The sequence below is a fragment of the Carcharodon carcharias genome, chromosome 15, assembly GCF_017639515.1.
Source record: "Carcharodon carcharias isolate sCarCar2 chromosome 15, sCarCar2.pri, whole genome shotgun sequence".
NCBI lineage: Eukaryota > Metazoa > Chordata > Chondrichthyes > Lamniformes > Lamnidae > Carcharodon > Carcharodon carcharias.
The window spans coordinates 109,605,764-109,623,912 of record NC_054481.1 but is presented as its reverse complement, the minus strand read 5'-3'; the positions used below and the strand labels follow the sequence as shown (position 1 = coordinate 109,623,912).

General features: G+C 44.9%; 1 protein-coding gene and 1 non-coding gene across 2 annotated transcripts; one reads left to right on the top strand and one right to left on the bottom strand.

Annotated features, from left to right (window-relative positions):
* Positions 1 to 5,547: 5,547 nt before the first annotated feature.
* Positions 5,548 to 12,774, top strand: kiaa2013 (KIAA2013 ortholog). The gene is made up of 3 exons (XM_041206615.1): positions 5,548 to 7,035; positions 8,437 to 9,290; positions 12,206 to 12,774. The coding sequence occupies exons 1-3, from the start codon at positions 6,066 to 6,068 to the stop codon at positions 12,221 to 12,223; spliced, it is 1,842 nt and encodes a 613-aa protein (XP_041062549.1). The 5' UTR covers positions 5,548 to 6,065; the 3' UTR covers positions 12,224 to 12,774.
* A 3,753-nt stretch (positions 12,775 to 16,527) lies between these two features.
* Positions 16,528 to 16,599, bottom strand: trnaw-cca. Its single transcript has one exon. It is a non-coding gene; the product is annotated as a tRNA-Trp (tRNA).
* Between the last annotated feature and the right edge of the window lie 1,550 nt (positions 16,600 to 18,149).

Sequence of the window (18,149 nt, the reverse complement as noted above, 5' to 3'; positions counted from 1 at the left end):
ACCCCTGGGTTAGAGAGAGGAGAGAAATCGGTCAGGAATCCTGCTCCTGATCACTGCAGCCCAGTGAGCAGATGTAAACTCCCTTTAACCCAGTGGTCACTGGGCAGTGATCAGAGGCCCTGGTTTCCCCTCTAACTCAGTGGTCACTGGACAATGATCAGGAGCCCTGGCTTCCCCTCCCTCAAACCCAGTGGTCACTGGACAGTGATCAGGAACCCTGTTTGGTTTCCTCTCCCTCAAACCCAGTGGTCACTAGACACTGATGGGGAGCCCTGGTTTCCCCTCCCTCTAACCCAGTGGTCACTGGACAGTGATAAGGAGCCCTGGTTAGTTTCCCCTCTGTCTAACCCAGTGGTCACTGGACAGTGATCAGGAGCCTCGGTTTCCCCTCCCTCTAACCCAGTGGTCACTGGACAGTGATCAGGAACCCTGGTTTCCCCTCCCTCTAACCCAGTGGTCACTGGACAGTGATAAGGAGCCCTGGTTAGTTTCCCCTCTGTCTAACCCAGTGGTCACTGGACAGTGATCAGGAGCCCCGGTTTCCCCTCCCTCTAACCCAGTGGTCACTGGACAGTGATCAGGAACCCTGGTTTCCCCTCCCTGTAACCTGGTGGTCACTGGACAATGATCAGGAGCCCTGGTTTCCCTTCTCTCTAACTCAGTGGTCACTGAACAGTGATCAGGATCCCTGCTTAACTTCCTCTCTCTCTAACCCTGGAGTCATTGGAAGTGGGAAATCAGCCAGGATTTGTGGTCCTGATCACTGCCCATTGAATGAGCAGAATTGCCTTTAGAAATGTACAGTGCAAGAGTCAACACCCTCAAGAAAGACAACAGCCAAAAGAACCAGTGTCAATGTGGCTCTGATTATAAAAGCAAAATACTGCGGATGCTGGAAATCTGAAACAAAAACAAAAAATGCTGGAAAAACTCAGCAGCATCTGTGGAGAAAAAGACAGAGTTAACATTTTAAATCTGTATGACTGTTCTTCAGGGCTAAAGAGAAGTAAAATGTGGTGAAATATATACTGTTTAAGGGGGAGGTCGAACAGGTGAAGTTGGTAGGTCAGCAAGGTGGAGGCAAAGGAGAGATTGCCAAAGATGTCATATAGAAAAGGTCTAGGGGTTTTAATGGTGGTGGTACTGGCTAAAGGAGATGCTAATGGTGACATTAAGAGTAGAAAGCAGAATGCAATAATAGCCAGACCAGAATAAGCACTCTGAAAAGAACAACATGAGCAAATGACAGATGGCCCTAGTGGGGGGAGGGGATGGTGGTGGGAAAAAAGATCGAAAATAGGCTTAAAGGTGGGGATAAGACAATGAATAAAAATGGAAGTAACGTTTTAAAATAATAATAAGAATTTTAAACAAGTAGAAAAAAATGAGTATTGAAGAAAAGGGGGATAAAAAAAGGGGTGCGGATGGAGGGGAGAGTTCATGATCTGAAGTTGTTGAACTCAATGTTAAGTCTGGAAGGCTGTGAGGTACCTAATTGGAAAATGAGGTGCTGTTCTTCCAGTTTGCATTGAGCTTCACAGGAACATTGCAGCAGGCCAAGGATGGATGTGTGGGCATGAGAGCAGGATGGTGTGTTGAAATGGCAAGTGACAGGAAGGCTTGGGTCATACTTGCGGACAGACCAAAGGTGTTCCGCAGAGCTGTCACCCAATCTGCGTTTGGCTCTCCATTGTAGAGGAGACCGCATTGGGAGCAGTGAATGCAGTGAGAGCAGAAAATGCATTGAGAGAGGAAACTTTGTCTCTTTCTTTCAGGTGCTGAGGAACACAAGCTCCAACAACTCATTGATACCAACGCCCATCCAGGACCCTTCCCATCTCTCTGACCCCATCCCGTTTTATAATCCCAGCCCTTGCCATGTATTCACCATACCAGCTGACCTTCCTTTCTCTGATGCTGAATGTTCAGTGCTCAGCAAAGGACTCAGTTTCATACCCTTATGCCCTCACCTCAATGAATTCTGGGCTTGGTACGATGCTGAATGCTTCTCCCACTGCCTTTGTTTCCGTGCTCACTTCTTTGGACAGGAGTGCTCCCCCTATTCAAAGGATCCTTTCACCCCCCTCCAGTATTCTCCCTCTGCCTGGACCCCTCCCTCTGTCCTCTTACCTGCCCTTGATCTTTTCATTGAGAACTGTCAGCGTGACATCGGCCATCTCAATTTCTCTGCTCCTCTCACCCACTTTAACCAGTCTCCTTCAGAACTTGCCGCACTCCTTTCTCTCAGGTCCAACTCTGAATTTGTTACCAAACCTGCCAACAAGGCTGGGGCTGTTGTTGTCTGGCGTACTGACATCTACCTCGCAGAGGCTCAGCGGCAACTCTCAGACACTTCCTCCTACCTCACCTTGGACCATGACCTCGCCACCGAACATCAAGCCATTTTTTCCAGAACTGTCACTGACCTCATCTCCTCTGCAGATCTTCCCTCCACAGCTTCCAACCTCATAGTCTCCCAAACCCGGACAGCCTGCTTCTACCTCCTCCCCAAAATCCACAAACAGGACTGTCCTGATAGACCAAATGTGTCAGCATGTTCCTGCCCCATGGAACTCTTTTCTTCCTATCTTGACTCAGTTCTCTCTCCCCTCGTCTAGTCTCTTCCCACCTACATCTGTGATTCCTCTACATCATATCAACAATTTCCAGCTCCCTGGCCCTAAACGCCTCCTCTTCACCATGGATGTGCAATCCCTCAACACCTCCATCCCTCACCAGGATAGTCTGAGGGCTCTCTGTTTCTTCCTTGAATGGAGGCCCGAACAATCCCCATCCACCACCATTCTCCTCTGTCTGGCTGAACTTGTTCTCTCACTGAACAATTTCTCCTTAAATTTGTCTCTTCCTCCAGATAAGAGGTATGGCTACGGGTACCCACATGGGCCCCAGTTATGCCTGTCTCTTTGTGGGGTATGTGGAACATTCCTTGTTCCAGTCCTACTCAGGCCTCTACCCACAACTCTTTCTTTGGTACATCAATGACTGTTTCGGTGCCGTTTCATGCTCTCATCTGGACCTGGGAAAATTTATCAATTTTGCTTAAAATTTCCACCCCTCCATCACTTTCACATGGTCCATCTCTGATACTTCCCTTCCCTTCCTTGACGTTTCTGTTTCAATTTCTGGCAGTAGACTGTCTGCCAAATTAATTACAAGCCCACCGACTCCCACAGCTACCTTGATTGCAGCTCCTCACACCCTGCTTCCTGTAAGGATTCCATCCCATTCTCTCAGTTCCTTCGCCTCCATCGTATCCATTCTGATGATGCCACTTTCTAAAACAGTGCTTTTGACGTCTTCCTTCTTCCTTATCCGAAATTTCGCATCCATGGTGGTTGACAGGGCCCTCAACCATGTCTGACCCATCTCCCCTGCCTCTGCCCTCACACCTTCCTCTCCCTCCCAGAACTATGGTAGGGTCCCCACGTATCCTCACTTTTCAGCCCACCAGCCTCCATATTCAAAAGATCATTCGCCGCCATTTCCACCAACTCCAGCATGATCCCACCACCAAACAAAGCTTCCCTTCACCCCCCCCCCCGTCGGCATTCCATAGGGACCCTTCCCTTCGGGACACCCTAGTCCACTCCTCCATCACCCCAACACCTCAAACCCTTCCCACAACACCTTCCCATGCAATCGCAGAAGGTGCAATACTTGCTCCTTTATTTCCCCCCTCCTCACCGTCCAAGGGCCCAAACACTCCAGCACTTCACTTGCATTTCCCTCAATTTGATCTATTGCATTCACTGCTCCCAATGCGGTCTCCTCTACATTGGAGAGACCAAACGCAGATTGGTTGACCGCTTTGCGGAACACCTTTGGTCTGTCTGCAAGCAAGACCCAGATCTTCCTGTCGCTTGCCATTTCAACACACCGTCCTGCTCTCATGCCCACATGTCCGCCCTTGGCCTGCTGCAATGTTCCAGTGAAGCTCAACGCAAACTGGAGGAGCAGCACCTCATCTTCCGATTGGACACCTTACAGCCTTCCAGACTTAACATTGAGTTCAACAACTTCAAACCATGAACTCTCTTCTCCATCCTTACCCATTTTTGACCCCCTTTTCTCAACATTCATTTTTTTTTTCCACTTATTATTTTAAAAATTTATTTCCATTTTTATTCATTTGTTTTATCCCCACCTTTTAGCCTATTTTCTATCTTTTTTCCCCCATCACCATCCTCCCCCCCCACCCCCACTAGGGTCATCTGTCACTTGCTCCTTGTTCTTTCCAGAGCGCTTACCCTTGACGGCTATTATCACATTCTGCTTTCTACTCTTAATGTCACCATTAGCACCTCCTTTAGCCAGTACCACCACCATTAACATCTCTTTGATCTTTTGTTTATGACACCTTTTGCGATCTCTCCTTTGCCTCCAGCTATAGATGGCCTTCACCTGTTCCACACCCCACTCCCCCACCTTAACCAGTATCAATTTCACCACACTTTCACTTCTCTCTAGCTCTGAAGAGTCATAAGGACTCGAAACGTTAACTGCGTCTTTCTCTCCACAAGTGCCATCAAGACCTGCAGAGTTTTTCCAGCATTTTTTTTGTGTTTTGGCTCTGATTATATTCCGCTGCTGCCCCAGGGCCAAGCTCCAAAGCACCAGCGCCTCACTTCAATCCCGAAACTGGCCTCATTCCGGAGTGTCCCCCGGGGGTGTGGCCATGAGGGGGACGGGCCGTGTCCAGGAAGGGAGGGGTCAGTGCCGTGGGAGGGTTGAGGGGGGCCCTGCGCTCGGCTGTTTCCGGCTACTTCGCCGATCCGATGTGTCGCAAAGTAGGCTGGAAATATAACGACACTTCCGGGTAAATCTCACTGATGACAGTAAATCCAGCAGATGGTAGTGTCTTGTGAGGGTGACAGGGGCAGAAATAATATAAGTAAAATTAGATACAGCCTGGAATAGGACTGGATTACTGAGCCAGGTCATACTAATACTGAAAACCAGAGTTAAGAAAGGGAACGTGGATATTGGAAATACTGAGCGATGAGAAAGATTGAGAGCAGATCAAGAGAGAAATGCTGGAGAAACAGATAGAAACATTGATGGCAACAGAGATGGAGATAAATTGAAAGAAAGAGACAGGGGTAAGAGAGTGAGAGAGGGACAGATAGAGAGAGGGACAGATAGAGGGGGAGAGAGAGACAGGGACAGTAAGAGGGACAGATAGGGGGAAGAGAAAGAGAGGGGCAGACAGAGGGGGACATAGAGGGGGCAAGAGTGAGGGAGGGACAGGCAGTGGGGGTGAGAGTGAGGGAGGGACAAGCAGAAGGGACAAGAGTGAGGAGGGGACAGATAGAAGGGGTGAGAGTCAGGGAGGGAGTGACAGAAGAAGAGGGAGGAAGGGACAGACAGGAGGAGGGAGGAAGGGACAGACAAGAGGAGGGAGTGAGGGACAGACAGGAGGAGAGAGGGGGTGAAGGAGGGAGAGGGTGAGTGAAGGAGGGAAGACTGAGGGAGGGACAGACAGGAGGTGGAGCAAGACAGTGAGGGACAGAGGGAACTGAGAAGAGGGAAAGAGAGGAAAACTGAGAAAGACAGGAAGGGACAGAGATAGAGGAAGGGAGAGTCACAAACAGAAGGGGGAAGAGAGTGAGAGAGGGGTGAAGAGAGTGAGAGCAGAACAGAGAATGACAGAGAAACTGCAGGTATTGGGAAGAGGGTGATAGACCAGGACTTAAAATCACTGTGTGGGTGATGGAAAGCTTGTCATCTTGTAACTACTAGTCCAGAAAAACGATTACTTTGAATTAAACAGTTTAAAAGAGAATAAAGGGGCACTGAAAGTAAAATTATAGGGTTGCCCTTGTAAATAGTACAATTGGCATATTGTGGAGAGAGGGTACAATTAGAATTTAAGATAGAAAGGCAAAGTTTTGTTGATGTGTTTTTCTCCTGTGCTGTTGCCCTCTCCCGAGAGTTGACAGAAAGGGAAGTACTAGACAGAAACTGAGAAGCACTGCAGGATCAATTGACATTTTAATTAGAAGCTGGAAGAGAAAGAACGAAGAGAAGGAGCCAGTGCCCAGAGGATGTGGCTGCAGCAGCGTTTGAAGGGGTTACCAATGCTGCTGTCCAGCAGCTGGGCCAGGCGAATGCTGGCAGGCCTGGGTATCCTGCTCATCTTTTACTGGTACCTGGCATCAGAAGGCGGGTTCAGGCTGTTCCCTGGCTCTGAGGACCCCAGGACAGTGACAGATGGTTGTCTTCAGGTAGAGACCCAACGATGGAAGCTAGCTATAGAAAACAGCAATGGCCTAATGAGTCAGATTGGTGGAGACAGCTCAGGTCAGTTATCTGGCCCAGCTGTGGTTGGCAATGGTCATCTGGTTGTGGACGCTCTCTCCAATCAGCTTTGGGTGGCATCATCTCCTGCCTCAGGTCTCGCTGCCATTCACCTGACAGACTATGTGCCACTGGTAGCTCTGAAATCACTCAGTGTTCGTTCAGTGTCTAGAGCTGCTCTTATCCACTTCCAGGAGGGTTTGGTTCGGTTGTTCCAGTGTATACAGGTCGGATTGTCCCACAAGTCCCGGGAGTGTGTCACTCTTCGTGAAGATGTGATCGTGCATCGGAGCAGGCCCCACCTCATACTGCAGAGGATTCACATCTCCAACCCCAGTGAAAGGGCGACAGTCTTCGAAGTCAACAGCAAGCCGTCCGTTGTTGGAAGCAAATTCTCCTCCAGTCTGGAGAAACACAATGACCAGGAATTTCTTCTCTTATCGGGGAGAGTTCTGACGGAGAAAAGGGAGACCATTCTAGTAGTGGTGGCTACCGAAAAAATGGCAACCAGGCTGCAGTTAGCCGCGAAGTCTGAATTCACTGAACATGTAGTGTCAGTGGTTTATACACTCGAACTAGTGGACTTAACAAAGTTGGAAGAATCTTTCAGTAAGCTGAGAGATGTGGCAAAAGCAGAAATGTCCGAACTGCTGAGGATGGGAGCAGAAGAACTGTACCGTGAACATCAGAAGGTGTGGGGTGATTTAATAGTCTCAGGTAAGCAACAAAGTGTGGATAAGATTGGGCTTCACTGTGACCTTTCTAATTCAATAACCTGCTGACAAGTGCCGTCTAGTCTTGTGTAGATCAGCTATTGTGCCCCTAGAAAAGAGGGTCAATGCTCATGAGAAAAAGGCCAGAGACATCAGTATGTGACACCAGCTTTCCTCCTCCTGTAATCTGATTTATATTTATTTTCTGCAGAAATATGGTTCATTTAAGTATTATAATAACAGAAAGGTGACCTGAAGCATTAACTCATTTTCCCTTTCTACAGATGCTGCTTGATCTGCTGAGTGTTTCCAATGTTTTCTATTTTTATTTCAGATTTCTAGCATCTATAGCATTTTGTTTTTGTTTCATATTGTTTTGTTTGAAGGCGAGTTGAAATTGGGGTTTTGCTTAACTTCTGCTGAATGTTGTATCCATCCTTCAGTAACAAGTTGGAGTAATATGCAATATTTAGTGCTCTAACATTTTGTGGTGAACTTTTGTGGGGCCTGAGCTGGGATCAGTTAAATGAGCCAGACATGTTTGGTGTAGAGGCTTGGTGCTAGTCAGGGAACTTGCTTCTGAAACTCTGGAAAAGAGTTACTCTCAACACTCCACCACCCCACAAGACAGCTTCCAACACCATCTGCAGCTGCTCCTTCCCTAAGGTGCTGTTGTGTGGTTTGTAATTGTTCCCCCTTTTTGATGTTTGACCACTTGGTAAGAGGCTGAGTCTTTCCCAGTGAGTAAATATCACTTCAGTTACATTCACGGGCTAGGGGCCTTGGCCATTCACCTCCTGCTTTGTGCTGACCCAGGCTCCCAGCTGCCATGCAGGATGTTGAGATAGTTCCACTGCTCTAAGTATGCATGTCAGTATGACTGTGGTGCCTGTGCAGTTAAATAGCCCCCTCCACTTGAGCACTGATTGTGGGGAGGGGAGAACAGGAACTGACATGAAACCTGAATAGCTGCCCAATGCCATGCAGTAGTAGAACTCGTGATCGTGGCATCTTCCAGCAACCTCCCTCCCTCCCATTCTCTTCCTCTCAGCCCACCCCCCCTCTCACTCCTGCCTTTCTCCTACCCCTTCATCCACTCCTGCCCTCCTTTTGCTTCTGCCTCCCTCTTGCTCACCACTTGCTCTTGATGCCTTCATCCCTCTGTTCAACCCCACCCTCCTGTCATACCCCACTCCCCTTCCTTTCACTTGCACTCCCCTCTGACTCCTGTATTCCTTTCTCACTTCCCTCTTCCTCTTCTCTTGCTACCTCCCTTGCTTGATCTGGGCTATACCGACCAGAGGCACTATTCCTGTGTGTTGGTTCCTCATGTGGCGTGGGGCTGGTGGGATGAGAGTGAAGTTTGCCTAATGTCCCTGTTGTGAGCTGCCTCTTTCTGTTCCAGGTGTGGAGATGAAGAAGATCACAGATTCGCACACCCCTTCCAGCGTGACAGTGAACAGAACACTCTTCTATGTTCTTTCCATATCAGCGGCTCCTCTCCTGGATCTACGGAGTGGGCCTGAAGAACGAGAGAAGCTGGAGGCCAACCTGAATTATGTGGATCATTGTTTCAGTGGTCACGCCACGATGCATGCAGAGAACCTATGGCCTGAGCAGATTTCTGATGTTGCTCACTTGCTACAGCTGTCCAATCTTTGGAGACTCACACTGCAGAAACGAGGCTGCAAAAGCTTGGTGGCAGCTGGGTCACACGGTATGCTCCAAGGGATGGTGATGAGTTTTGGTGGCCTCCAGTTTACTGAAAACCACCTACAGTTCCAGGCTGATCCCTCTGTCCTGCACAACAGCTACTTGCTGCGAGGGATTCATTACAACAAGGATCTCATCAACTTGGCAGTGTTACTGGATGAAGAAAACAAGCCTTTTCTCCATGTCTCCGTCAAACCTCAGGACAAACCGGTCACACTCTATGGCTGTGAGGCAGGTTGCATGAATGACCCGGTGGAACTGACCTCCGAACCTAAAGGTCACACGTTTCCTGTCATGGTGACACGGCCCATTACCCCCTTGCTCTATATCTCGACTGACCTGACTCACCTGCAGGCACTGCGGCACACACTCCACCTGAAGGCAATCCTTGCTCACGAGGATCACATGGCTGAACAGTACCCTGGCCTCCCCTTCCTCTTCTGGTTCAGTGTGGCATCACTCATCACCTTGTTCCATCTCTTCCTATTCAAACTCATCTACAATGAATACTGCGGTCCGGGTGCCAAGCCCATATTTAGGAGTAAGGTATAAACCTTCCGCGGGATCCCTGTCTCTGCTTGCTAGCTGGGAGCCATGCTAAGTTCTGACTCTTATTATCTTTCTCTGAGATGGGGACACATGAGTCTGTGGTGCTAAGATGGATTTGTCTTTCTTTCTGGTGAGACCTCTTAACCCTTTTGCCAGCACAAAGACCCTGATTCAAACTTGGAACAGGGTGTTTCCTGAGTGACTTAACTCAATTTCGTAGTTTGCACTACAAATTTTAGATTGAGTAAAATCAAAGCTTGTGTTTGTGCGTGTCTGGCTCAATTATAACCCACTGAAAATTGAACAACACTAGTTCCCAGTTCGTTGTTCTGAGTGTTTTTGGTGTCCACACAAAGTGTATGTGAAGGGGATACTTTCTGCTCTGTAGACTTGACATTTTGGGGGAATGTGATGTAAGGGGGGAGGTCAAATGAGATATATAATTTCCAAATGATTTGGGGAAATGCCCAAATTGACACCAGCCAGTTTCAGTGAGGCTGAGTCTGAGAATGAACAGCAGGATTTTCAGTGGGATTGGAGATAAGGGTGCGGAATGGGATCTGAGTGTGTGTAGTGTGAGTCCGTGACTGACTGACCCAGCACAGTTGCGTGTTCCTTCAGCCTGACCTGATGGGATCCTGCTTTCTGCTGAGTTGAGATTCAGTCAAATTTCTCCAAACTCGACTATTGTAAATCCCAAACAATTCCAGTCTCTTAAAGTATTTCCTGAAGCAAAACTTTGCTGGAAATTCTTTACAGAATGCAATGGAGGATCAGTTTAAGGTTTGATATAAACTGGGAAAGTAAACTCGTGCAGTTAACACGATGTCAACACAATCCCCAAGACACATTTTGGTCTGTTCTCTCTAATGTGGATGAGCAGAGATTAGGAGCAGTGGGATATTACTCCAATTATTTTCTGCAGTAGGGAGTATTATGGACGCTGCGACCAATCATGCTCTTTAAATAGAGCATTGTGGGCCATAGATTAGAGATTTTTGACTGTGTTATAGGGAGAGTGGACCTTGAGTATATCCTTATGAAAGAATCAGACATAGAAAATCTAAAACAATGCACTTTGCCTTTTATTGAAAAAAAAATTGTGCTGTGAAATGGGTCAATAATTTGACAGAGTAGAAGGACTGTGTCGATGAGTTCATCAAATGAGCTACCAAGATATACAGAGCAGCAGGCACCCAAGTTCAGGCTCCATCCCCTGGGATTCCTGTTCATGATTACCGATGCCTGTGAATAACAGAAGGTAACAGACTATGTCTCTGCATGTGATGCCCCAAAAGCTGAATAGCCCATCCTTGCTACTCCCTCTTTTGATGCATGAGTCTCATGTCATTCACAAATGAATGGGCACTTGGATGAGTACCAGAGAGCAGCTGATGTTCATGTGATGATGTGGAACTATTGTCTATCAATACCACTCCCTCCTCCCTGCCACAGCTTCACCCATATTGGAGAATCACTGTCTCTTTATACTCCTTTTGGTCAGTTTGCTGGGGGCTCTTGGGCTTGTTGTGAGTGTTTTTACCTGCTGTAGACAGCTGTGAGTGAGTTTTTACTGATTTATTTATGGTGTGTGCCTGTGTGTGAATGTTCTGTGTGTCATATTCCCTGTATTTCACAGAGGTTTTCTCTGAGTGAGAAACGCAACTTGTGGCAAGAAGTTGTAAATAATCAGACAGATGAATGTGACATCCTAAACTCTCCATTACACTAGTAAACCTTGCTCTAAAGTTGCTTTTGTTCTAGGGTGCAAATGGAGCTTTGTGGCTTTATAACCAGCCTCTTCTTTCACTTCTTAGTGAACCTTGGAATAAAAGGCAATGTGTTTGCCCAAGAGCAGCTAATGGTTTCTGCCCAGCAGGTACATAGGGAAGTGCCATTGTGTTACTGGAAGGGCACCTTGAACTCTGTGAAATACAGATACTTAATATTCACACTTCAGATTAGACTGGTTTAAACAAAATGTTTTATATTGCTGACCCTGTTTATTTAGCAGCAGCTGGTTAGATAGAAACAAACTAACCATCAAACCAGCCTTGGGAATCATTTACAGGAGGGATGTTATTTTCACTTTTATTGTCTTCCACTTTAATGCCTAAGGATTGTTTACGATCAAGAATGGTGTTGGATCTTCATTCTGCTCAGCAGTATGTGGGCCTTGGTCCTCACATTGCCCACTCCTAGAGGCTCTAGTCCCGGCCCCCTCTCTCCAGTCCCTCGACCTGTTTAGGCAGCTGCCAAGGGCAAAAAACGCATGTCCCCATCTTAAGAATCAGATGGACAATTTCTTGCTCTCCTCCCTCTGCTGTACTCACTTGCACCAGTTTACAAAGCAGCATCCATGGAACCTGGGATCAGCTTGGCTAAACAATTCCTGGTTGTGGAATTGTGTGTGTTGGAAAATAACTTCCAATTAGAGTACAAAAGCAGACTGGAAATAATTGTTCATTTTTACTCTCCTGGCTATTAATATCCAGTGTTACTTGCCTGATTATTACTGCCAAATGTTTAATCCCTTGATTGTTACCTTTTATTGTAATTTCCCTAAATATTGCTATCATATTTTGTTACTCTTCTGATTGCCCCGATTATTAGTGCTATCCACTTTTACTGCCCTGATGGTTTTTACCATTGACTGTTGCTGCGCTGAGTATTAGTACCAGCCATTATTGCTACCCTAATAATGTCATCCTTTGTTACTGCCCAGTTTTATTACTACTTTGATCATTTTTGTTGAGGGCTACAGTCAGGATAGTAAATGTTCCCTTGTCTGGTCTGATCTATTTTCTTGTTGGATCCTAGCTTGTGGCTTGGGTGAGTTGTTTTTTGCAGTCTGATAGTTTCACAAGTTTTCAAGTCTGTTGGTTACAGTTTTTTCTTTGTCAATTAAACAGGACATCATAAGAATTTGATGAAATGATTCTTGTCCCTTTTCATCATCATCTCGTGCGGCTGTTAACATCTGTAGGTTTAATGGATTAGAAGGTGATGTGGCTATCAGCATCGGGTGAGACTGCATCTACAAACAAATCCCTTTCCTTTTTTTTAATAAATAAAGGGCACTGCATTAATTTATTTGCTTTAAAAAATGTGAAATTGAATTAGACACTGGATGTTAGACAACCTGCAGCAAAGCTCTTGCTTGTAGCCTTCGTATGGCTTTAATTGATCATAGCTGACATTGAACTGGGATTCCAGACAGAAATCCACCTGAAAATCTTCAATGTTATCTCCAGTGAAAGTCGCTTCACGTTTTCCAGCATGATATGGGCTGTGCAGTTTCTTGCGATGAGTGAAAGAATCATTTTCTGAATTGGTCATTTGACCTTTTCATTGCTAGATTCAAATTTGTCCTTCTGGAGGGAAAACTGTGGGAAATAGTTCTGATCAGAAGTGAATGTTATGGGGTGAAATTGCTGGGTGATTTTCTGTTAACAGTTTGAAATAAACACCATCATTGTGACAAATGACTCCTTCAATTATAGATTCATTGAGAACTGGTAGCATAGCCTATGTTTGTGGCTTTTTGTGCAAATTTTCATGAACGGGATTACCAGCAATGGTAGCTTTTAAATATGATATCTTGTACTTTTCAATGTTAAATACATATTTCAGTGAGTGATGCTGGAGAAAGTTTCCAGTGCTATTTTCTGTTGTCACATCCCAACTGAAGCTGTGGCTCTCAGTTTAGTGTCTGTGTGAGAATTTCTCAAGCACAATGACCAAAGCTACCTGCACTATTTCTATAACCTCAAAATGTTGGTTTAAACTCACTATCCTATTTCATTTTAACCACTATTGTGGCATTGCTACCATTTATGAATATTGAAAGGGCCACTCCTGGTTCCTCAATAGCTGAAGCCATTAATCAAAGGTGCTGGGTTCAATCCCCAATCCACCCTGAGTCAGCTTACCTTGGTTAGGGTACTTGCTCAGAGGCAGCTGGAGTTGGGTTCTGTATCTTGGGTTAGGGAGGAGAGAATGAGCCAAGGTCTCTGCTCCTGATTAGTATTGAATACCTCCTGTCAGACAACATTAGTATTTGGATGTTGGGTAAGGTCAGGATCAGCTGTGAATAAACTTGTCAACACTCAGCGTAAACTCATTGTGAATAATGGCACATGGTGAGGTAACAGATGATGTCCAACTCTCATTGTCCTGTAACCCAATGATTTAGTCAGCACCCATGGATCTGCACACCAGTGAAGAGTCAGCAAGATGGGACAGAGGCAGATTTACTCAATTTATCCTGTAATAACCTGGGAGAGTTTGAGAGATATAGCACAGATTCACTGAATGATGCCTGGTGTGCATGTGTCTCGTTCTTGCATTCTGTGTTCAAAGGCAGGTCCTTGGCGATTATTCACCAAACCAGACAAAGTGCTGTGATTTTTTTTACTACGGATAGGGTGAGGAAGAAGGCCCTGAGTCTGTTTCAGCCGGAACAGGGATTGAACCCCATGATGTTGGCGTTAATCTGATCCAGACGCCAGCCATCTAGCTAACTGGCCCTCCGTATAACATATATGCATAAATCTAAACTCTCAACATCTTTCCTATAGTGTGGAGTCCAAAACATCTCTGTCTCCAACTGGTTTTACTGAGGTTTTATATGGAATCATTATTACATCCTGTCTTTTACATTCTATACCACTTACCATTAAACCTAATATTGCATTAGCTTTTCATGACCTTATCCACTTGTGCCATTTTTAATGCTATGAACCCGAATCCTCGAATCCCTCTGCGCTTCCACATCACCCAACCTTTCCCCAAAGTATAATTGTTACTTTTATTTTAACCAAAATGTGCCACCTTACATTTACTGTTATCAATTTCTGAATGCCACAGTTTTTGCCCATTTCAACATCTGACCTATTACAGATAATTTTCAAACCTGATGGGCTGTGTGAGACAGGATTAAAACTGTCACCACAAAACATTAAAAGCATTAAACACGGTGAGTTAGAAGTGGGCTAAGAATGAAGGTTATCTGAAGCTGGGTTACATGATTTTCTCTGACTCTATTATCTATCTCTTTGTAATGAAAGCTAAATCAAGTCAAATGAATAATTAAAAGTACCAGAATTGAGAGGAAGATTCGTAATGTGATGAAACACTTGGGAGAGTGGGAGATTTTATAAACACAAAATTGAATCAAAAAATCATTCTCACAAGCATGTTCCTGAGAAACTAGCTCAATGTACTGTGGTTTTGAGAGCAGACGGTACAGAATGAAAAGAATGTGTCAGAATCCAAGTGCACGGACTACAGCCTTGTTGAGACCACCAGCAGGCAGGATCACTCTGCGTTGACCAAATGACACTCTGACTCCATGCTGGCTCAACACCTGTTGCGTGCTGGTTCTGTGTCAGCTCCACATCAATTGGAACTGTCACATTTTAAACAGTCAGTTATGACCATGCCACTGCAATTTTCCCTGGACTCACAACTGAAAGAAACTCTTATACAAAGAATAAATGTTAAAAATAATCCGAACAGTCTGGACAGATAGTTTGGGGAAAACTGTTTCCTTTGCTGGAAGGATCGACAACAAGAGGGCACAGATTTAAGGCAATTGGCAAAAGAAGCAGAGACATGAGGAAAATCATTTTCACGCTGTGCGTGGTTTGCATCTGGGATGCACTGCTTGACAGTGTGCTGGAGGAAGGTTCAATTGAGGCATTTAAGAGGGAATTATATTGTTATCTGAAAAGGAAGAATGTGAGTATTACAGAGAAGGCCAGGGAGTGGCACTGGGTAAGTGGCTCCAGATAGCTGGCACAGACACGATGGGCTGAATGGCCTCCTGTGCTGTAACCATTCTGTGACACTCCCTTTTTCACATTTGAGCAGCAGGGATTTATGCTGTCCTGTTTCCATAAAATTCATACACAAAAACTCATGAGCAAGGTTAGCAGGTTTGTGCTGAGTGTGAACTGGGAACCAGGAATCGTACAAAGCACTTATGCAGAAGGAAGCAGCCCACTGTCAGCATGAGGTACAATTGTCAGGGTCAGGACGACTGTCACTGTGTGAGGGTTCACCATTGCTGTGTCACTGTCACTGTCACTGTGTCCCCATGCGACTAGCCGTAAAGGAAGCTTGGGTTGAACTGTTAGGTAATGGGCTTTTACAAATTTTATGAATAAAGTATATTTTGTGGGAAAGACAGCCAATCCAATATGAGCCTATTTCATGTTACTCGGGTAATCTATTTCATTTCCATGAATGTGACCATAAAGCAACAGTGTCTCCATTGGTTTCTTTCATATGAATCACACAGTTAATCCATTCTCCTGCTCTCTCCCTGAACCCTTTAATATTCCTTATTGTCAGGCAACAATCCTATTCCTATTTAAAGGAATTTATGAACTCTGCTTTAACAAGGATTTGTGGCAAAGAATCCCACATTCTAACCACCCTCTGTGCTTTTTAATTTCCTCTTTAATTCTTTCAATTTCTGTTCCCTCGTTATTATCTCACCAATTGATCAAAGTAATCTCTTGCTGTTCTCTTGATAGCCTTCACTCAGATCACACCTAAACAAACGTCTCAAGCTTCACTTTATTACTGTGACTCCCCATCCCTGGCAATATCCCAGTAAATCTCCACTGCTCCTTGTCTTTACATCCTGCCTCTAATGTGAGCCCAAAGTGAGTACAATATTCTAGCTGGGCTGCAACTGAGGTCATACAAATTGTAACTCTTTTGAGTACAGAAGACATTTCCATCTGTTTTTTCAGATGAAGTTACGTTGTTTGCCATTAGTGAGAATTGAACTCTTGATACTCTTTTTGAGTAAACCTGTTTCCATCTGTTTCAGATGAAGTTACATTGTTTCATAGTTTGCCATTGTGAGATTTGAACTCTTGATACTCTTTCGAGTACAAACCTGTTTCCATCTGTTTCAGATGAAGTCACATTGTTCCATAGTTTGCCATTGTGAGATTTGAACTCTTGATACTCTTTTTGAGTAAACCTGTTTCCATCTGTTTCAGATGAAGTTACATTGTTTCATAGTTTGCCATTGTGAGATTTGAACTCTTGATCTTGGGGTTACAAACCCAGTACCATAACCACTTGGCTATTTAGGCCAAGCCAAAAAAACAGAAGAGTAGACTTCCATCATCATATTGAAATTCATCATTTCAGCAGAGTCAAGACACAATGAACTTTGTGCCCAGACTAAAGCTTCAGGTACAGAGAAGAGCCGTGAGCCTGACGTGATTTGAACACACAACCTTCTGATCTGGAGTCAGACACGCTACCGTTGCGCCACAAGCCCAACTAAATTATGGCCAGTGACCCTGCAATTTCCATCTGTTTCAGATGAAGTTACATTGTTTCATAGTTTGCCATTGTGAGATTTGAACTCTTGATCTTGGGGGTTACAAACCCAGTACCATAACCACTTGGCTATTTAGGCCAAGCCTCATAGTTTGCCATTGTGAGATTTGAACTCTTGATTTTTTTTTTATATATATATATAGGCCTCAACTGTAACTCTTTCGAGTACAAACCTGTTTCCATCTGTTTCAGATGAAGTTACATTGTTTCCCATTGTGAGATTTGAACTCTTGATCTTGGGGTTATAAACCCAGTACCATAACCACTTGGCTATGTAGGCATTGTAGGGGGATTTTTGGCTGTTTCAGTGGCAGGAGAGCTGCTTAACTGAGTGCTCAGGTGTTGTGTATAAGAGCAACTGATGGAATTAGGCAATTGGACTCCATTAGATTTCCCTGTGCTGCAGCACATTGCCTAGTCTGAATATGAGTAGGTCTCAGCTGGGCTATCTCTTCCCCAACCTCTCCATTTCTGAACATCAAAAGGGCCTCTAGTAAAGTACTGCATCGTTAGAACAAACAAGCTGAGCTCCAATTGCACAGCAGTATGAATATTCAATTCCAATTACAAACAGATCGGGAATGATGCAGTGGATGGGGCACTGCACAAAACAGAATTAATTAAGTGGTCCACTTTGTGGATTTAATCAATAAGAGGACAAGTTCAGCAAAGAACCTTGCTGTGTTTAGTACACACAGCTGAAAGGACAAACTACTCCCATATTCCAAGTTTTTGCTGTAACAAGCAGCTCCTTCTCACCACTTGCTGAAAACTGGGTGCATTTGCAGTACAGAGCTAGGATTGGTGTTTCAATCCCAATTTCAAGTTTGGCTCCTATTCCAGGTTAAACACTTAACTTTAGAATAGTTGTGAATGTTCTCTCAACTGGCATCCTACCACGCACCCTCCATAAACTTGCATACGAGGTAGGCCATTTAGGATCAAGTTGAGGATGAATTTCTTCAGTCAGAGGGTGGTGAATCTTTGGAATTCTCTATCCCAGACTGTAGAGGCTCCGTCATTGAGTTATGTTCAAAGCAGAGGTTGATAAAGTTCTAGATACCAATGACATCAAGGGATACAGAAAGTGTGGGATGATGGCATGAGGTAGAAGATCAACCATAATCCAATTAAATGATACAGCAGGCTCGAGGGGTTGAATTACCTATTCCTGCTCACATGTCTTTATGTTCATCCAAAACTGCTGTCTGTATCTTATATTTTACCTAAGGTAGTTTGAGATGTTCCATGTGATAGGCACTCCGTAAAAAGAAGCATTATTTATAACATATGTATATTAAGCTAATTGTGTTACTTCCTGATAATTAGCTATTGTCAGTCCTTAAAATTGCATGAATTGTAAAACACCTGTTGAAGCTTGGCCTAAATAGCCAAGTGGTTATGGTACTGGGTTTGTAACCCCAAGAGCAGTGTACCTTCTTAGTGCATTAGGCAGTGTGTCAGTCTCATAATCTGAAGGTCCTGGGT